The sequence below is a fragment of the Lipotes vexillifer genome, unplaced genomic scaffold, assembly GCF_000442215.2.
Source record: "Lipotes vexillifer unplaced genomic scaffold, Lipotes_vexillifer_v1.1 scaffold37, whole genome shotgun sequence".
NCBI lineage: Eukaryota > Metazoa > Chordata > Mammalia > Artiodactyla > Lipotidae > Lipotes > Lipotes vexillifer.
The window spans coordinates 3,927,666-3,933,665 of NW_006791811.1; the positions used below are offsets into that span (position 1 = coordinate 3,927,666).

The following is a 6,000-nucleotide window of genomic DNA, read 5'->3' on the forward strand; positions in this document are numbered from 1 at the left end:
CTTGATTTTCTTGCTCTAAGTGTAATAAAAATGTTTATTTAAATCTGAAAAGTCGGCAGTGAATCGCAGATTTACCTAACAGTTTGTATCCAGTAGTTTTCTGGGTAACACAAATATCAGTATGGTCAACAGGTATAAATATTTCTTATTGGAAGTATTTTGTTAAAAAAAAAAACCTAATAAATAATATCATAATCCCAAAAAGACATATTCTGAAAAGGTATGAAAGTTTGGGATGCGGGGGAGAGCTTTCAGTTCAGTTCATTCTTTATATGTCCCAAGTCATCATTCTTTCCCATTTGTAAAATTATAATTCTTGTAGCTGTTTTAGTTTTAACATGGCAACATGTCAACAAATTATTACTGATATAGGCTTTTCAATTTGCTCAAGATTATGAATTGTAAGTGGAATGAAGCAGCATTTCCAGTTGACAAATGGATCCACAGGTAATGCCATGTTTCTAAAATTAAGTTTGTGACAGTTAAACCAAAACACTGTAGCAATGAGAAAACTATTGACAAAGTACAACCACGGAATGTTCATCTCGATGTACGCTGGAATCTGTACTTTAAGTAAAAGGATAATTATTTGAAGTAGTACAAATGGTAACCAGGTACCAAGAAAACAGATAATCAACTTGGGCAAGAGTGTTTTTTTAGAGCTCACAGTGTAACTAGAGTGGGATGAAAAGGGAAAATACAGGACAGTCTCGTTCATATAGGACGTTATCCTAACAGCCTGTACCAAGGTAATAACTTCTGACCAAGAGGTTATAAAAGCCATAAATAAAATCATCACCATGGAAAATGACAGCCAGTAACTCTGAATGCTGATGTAGAAAGGACACTGATAAGAATAAACATTCTGTGCCTTCAGGCTTTGGTAAATAGCCGGATCTCCCAAAACATAAGTAAGGACTGAAATCCAAATTAAAATAACTGCAAAGAAATAAAATACTTTTTGACACTTAAATGGAAGCTTGGTGCCTTTACAGAAATTCAGGTAATAATCTATACAAGCTATCAGAAAAACTGGATAATGCAAAAAGCCGTAAGTAAAAGAAATAATTTGAGTAAATAGGCAGATGTGGTATTTAGTAAACCTAATGCCTAAAAGTACAAAATCCCTGAAATAGGATATAATGGAAATATTCACCAAAAGTAGAAGATCAGTAAATGCTAGTGAAATGCAAAAATATTCCATAAAATTTTGATGGGTGTTTTTTCTTCTCATTCCTAGTGTGAGGATATTTAATAATATTTTCCCAAGTGTAATCAAGAATAACAGACAGTTACCATCTAGGGGCTGCTTTGTTTGATGTAGCTGGTACTGAAAAGAGCAGTTCTCTGAAGTAAGAGCAGTCATTTTTTTTTTTTCACTTCAATTTCAAAGGCCTGCTGCTACATCCCTGCAAAGAAAAGTGAAAAGAAAACCTTGATGTTATCTTGATGCTATCACTGTTTTAAAACTTTACAAGGCAAGCACCTCATCTCAAAAATCTATTTTAATCCAGTCATTTCCCCAAATAAACATATTTCTTATAGAATACAGAATATGATCAAGAAGAGTTAATGTGTATACTCTCGTCATTCTTTGAGACCCAGATGGTCCAGAACTCCCAGATCTATAACCAAACTGTTTTATATAAATTACTAACTTCTACATAAGCACAGGTTTTAATAACTTGTTGAAAAAAGGTAGAAAAACACTTTTATCTACCAGAGCCAAAATACAGGCTTCATATAGCTGATTCACTTTGCTGTACAGCAGAAACTAACACAACATTGTAAAGCAACTGTACTCCAATAAAAATTAATTTTAAAAAAATGACTGAAACACTCTTAGAAATACATCTACTATAAAAACAAGCCATGTTTTATGTCATACAATTTTATAACTGAAGAACTGGGAATAATTCAGAAAAAAGGCATAGAAACTCTGTGTAGCTCTAGAAAGAGGATCTAGGATACCTGATTTTCACTCCCTTACTCTCCTGGAAAGAGAATAGTTCCCTGGAAATAAAAACTGAGATCCTTCTTTCCAAAAAGCTGGAAGGTTCCTGCATTAAATCATGACATAATCATGAGATCATTCTACTATTAACTATGTTGTGAATAAGGTATCACATTGATGGTTTGAATTTTCTCCTTTGGAAAAAAAACATTTAGCAAGTTTGACTTCTAAAAATAAAATACATTCCAAGAAAATACAAATATATATATATATATATAGGCTTCAAATAGCAGCCTGATAGGAATACTCAGAACAATCCACTGATAGCTGTTGACTCAGTCCCACTCTCACACCAGACAACATTACCCGTTTTTGTCTTTCTGTCCGTGAAATTTAGATAATGCTTATGAGGCCCCTTTAGTATAGCTGGTTTCAAAGCTTTTTAGCTGCAGGATCATCATTCAAATAAATCTCTGAAGCTCAAAGATATAAAACAGATGGTTCAGCTGAAAATCATGAAAATATTGGTTAAGGAAAAAGATTCATCAGGTGTGGCACCTGGAGAGATGAAAGAATACAGGGAAGGAGTAAGGATACCTGAGAACGTTAAGAATTGTTAGGTAAGGGCAAAGGAACAGGAGCTGAGCTTGAGTGATAAATGCATTCAAAGCAGGAAAAAGATGATGAAAGGGAAAGTTCAAAGAGGAAGAAATCAGGAAAGGATGGAAGAAAAGGAAGGAAATTCAAGAAATTTAGCCTAAAAAAAAAGAAAAACCCACACAAATTTATCCTTAAAAAAAAAACAAAACACAGTTGACCCAAAGTTGTTTCTGCAAGACTGTTCAACCAGTGTTTATAACAGCAAAACAAAACCCAAACAATAACAAAAAACCTACCCATGAATGCCAACAATTAGGGATGCGTTAAAAGTGATACATCCTGGGCTTCCCTGGTGGCACAGTGGTTGAGAGTCTGCCTGCCGATGCAGGGGACATGGGTTCGTGCCCCGGTCCGGGAAGATCCCACATGCCGCGGAGTGGCTGGGCCCGTGAGCCATGGCCGCTGAGCCTGCGCGTCCGGAGCCTGTGCTCCGCAACAGGAGAGGCCACAACAGTGAGAGGGCCCGAGTACCGCAAAAAAATAAATAAATAAATAAAAAGTGATACATCCTTGGGGCTTCCCTCGTGGCGCAGTGGTTAACAATCCACCTGCCAATGCAGGGGACACAGGTTTGAGCCCTGGTCCAGGAAGATCCCACATGCCGCGGAGCAACTAAGCTCGTGGGCCACAGCTACTGAGCCTGCGCTCTAGAGCCCATGAGCCACAACTACTGAGCCCATGTGCCACAACTACTGAAGCCGATGCTCCGCAACAAGAGAAGCCACCACAATGAGGAGCCTGCACACAACAACAAGGACCCAACACAGCCAAAAATAAAAATTTAAAAAAGTGATACATCCTTACAATGTACTATTATGCAGCCATTAAAAATGTTTCTCGGGGGCTTCCCTGGTGGCGCAGTGGTTGAGAATCTGCCTGCCAATGCAGGGAACACGGGTTTGAGCCCTGGTCTGGGAGGATCCCGCATGCCGCAGAGCAACTGGGCCTGTGAGCCACAACTACTGAGCCTGCGCATCTGGAGCCTGTGCTCCACAACAAGAGGCCGCAACAGTGAGAGGCCCGCGCACTGCAATGAAGAGTGGCTCCCGCTTGCCACAACTAGAGAAAGCCCTCGCACAGAAACAAAGACCCAACACAGCCAAAAATAAATAAAATAATTAATTAATTAAAAAAAAAAGTTTCTCAGGATAGGAAGACTTAGTTTTCACTCTACCTTTTCTATACTTGTTAAATGTTATGCCTTGTGATTTTGTTACATGTTAAAAAAAAAAAATACCATGATAAATTTCCACAGTATGTTTACTTAAGTAAAATGCAGGATAAAAAATTATGCAGCAGTATGTCATCTCGTTTTTTACAGATATTATACATGTATAGAAAAAGACTGAAAAGATACATATCAAGTTATTAATATGGTAGTATTATAGGTTTTTCTGATTTTCTCAAACTTTACAGAAAAATAGTAAGGGAGTATCAAGTCTGAAAAGTAAAAAAACAATTTGCCTACAGATAACTGATGATTAATTTCAAGGAAGTAGTGAGGATACTGTCTGAGGGTAAAGAAAAGAGAGGGAGAGGGCCACCAGTTCTGTTGACAGAATGAACCCTAAGTTGACAAAGTCTCTCCTAGTTGAGAAGAGAATTCAACTCTCTTCAACTAGGCCAACTTTTGAGCTTCTGTATTTGTCTTTTCATTGTCCAGTTTTAGCAAGAATATTGCTAAGTCGGTTTAGGCAGGATCTCTCACTCTCAATATCTGATCTCTCTTAATATCTGACCAGGTTCCTCATCCCCATCGTCCTTTAGTTTAGGTGATCCCTAATCACCTTGATCTGCCTTCAGCAAGAATTCTGGTAGGTCAGTTTCACCAGAATCCCCTCTTAACCTCTGATGTTTCCTTGGTAACTGTCCATTCACTGACCTGACCCCCACCTTCCTCCTTGGGTATAAATTCCCCCTTTTCCTTGTTGTACCTGGAGTTGAGTCCAGTCTCTATACCCCCGCAACCCCAACTGCAAAATCCCATTATTGTGGTCCCCACACCTATTGCAGTCATCTTGAATAAAGTCTGCCTCATTTTTCTTTAACAAGGATCATAAATAATTTTTTCTTTAACATATTCTCATGGCCATCAATCTACCTTGTCATTAGCTAAGTTATTAAGACACACAAATAATGTATCTAATTTACACACACATGTATATGTAGACAGTTATAAAAAATCATCCAATACCTATTTTCATAACTATAGGTTATAAAAGAACAAATGAAACAAGTTCTTCTGTACGCTCAATTTTTTTCCTATACTCAAATATTCTATATAGTTTAACTTTTCCCTCAGAAAGAGTTCCATTCCAGATTTGATATACAGGGGCACAGAATCATGGCTGCCACCTTGACAAACACTACTGGCCTTGGATAAGGAAACCTGGGTGGAATGGTAAGACCATATGAAATCCTTGTGCCAAGAAAAAAAAAACAGGCTTAGTTTTAAATAGCAAATGTTGGTTCAGAATGGGGGTGGGAAAGGGAAACGATGTGGGTTCATATTTATAAAGACCCACTTATTAAAAAAGCATGTTTAGGGTTTCCCTGGTGGCGCAGTGGTTGAGAGTCTGCCTGCCGATGCAGGGGACACGGGTTCGTGCCCCGGTCCGGGAGGATCCCACATGCTGCAGAGCGGCTGGGCCCGTGAGCCATGGCCACTGAGCCTGCGCGTCCGGAGCCTGTGCTCCGCAACGGGAGAGGCCACAACAGTGAGAGGCCCGCGTACCGCAAAAAAAAACCAAAAAAACAAAAAAACAAAAACCTCCCTGTAGAAGACAAAAAGCCTTTGATGGGCTACCCGTTCCCCAATTTTCCCTTGAAAAATGTTCACATTAACTACTGGGATGCAAAGATTTATGAAGATATGATCCTTTTCCTGCATGATGTTTTAAACTACTTATGAATCAAGTCATGCTTCATATACAATTCAAGAAGTTAATGTGCAGGTCCTTTTCAGGGCATCTTTGGGCTTGCTGTGTGATCTGGCCAGTTTAGAAGTATTAGTAGGACCTGAGGGAAACAAACCATGACTTCTTTTCACTGACCCAGTCTCTGCTTTTCCACTTAAAACCCAGTTAATTCTTAACAACACACCACACTTACTTTGCTTTCTCCAGTAGGTCTTTCTTCACTGATCTTCCTATTTTACTTCAGTTTTACTGCCTTTAAGTATCTCACTTCTGGTTCCTGGCATACCAAAATGCCATGTGAATAAGCTCTGTGTGAGAGATAGAAAATAAAATAACCGTCATTAATAGCCAGCCACCTAAATAACTGGAATTCAGTGTAACTGCCTCCAGATCTCTGCTTAGAGAAACTGTAACTATTTGTAGGATTATGGCAAGTAACTTCTTTTTTCCAGAAAAAGGAAGGAAAGG

The 6,000-nt window shown here is 38.6% G+C and overlaps 1 protein-coding gene across 1 annotated transcript; it reads right to left on the bottom strand.

The window, feature by feature from the left end:
- Positions 1 to 255: 255 nt before the first annotated feature.
- GPR160 (G protein-coupled receptor 160) lies at positions 256 to 1,395 on the bottom strand. Its single transcript, XM_007464736.1, has one exon. The coding sequence runs from the start codon at positions 1,364 to 1,366 to the stop codon at positions 350 to 352; it is 1,017 nt and encodes a 338-aa protein (XP_007464798.1). The 5' UTR covers positions 1,367 to 1,395; the 3' UTR covers positions 256 to 349.
- Positions 1,396 to 6,000: the final 4,605 nt, after the last annotated feature.

Bases quoted from the DNA above. Each gene is read 5' to 3' on its own strand.
- GPR160 (XM_007464736.1), bottom strand. From the start codon at position 1,366: ATGACTGCTCTTACTTCAGAGAACTGCTCTTTTCAGTACCAGCTACAT.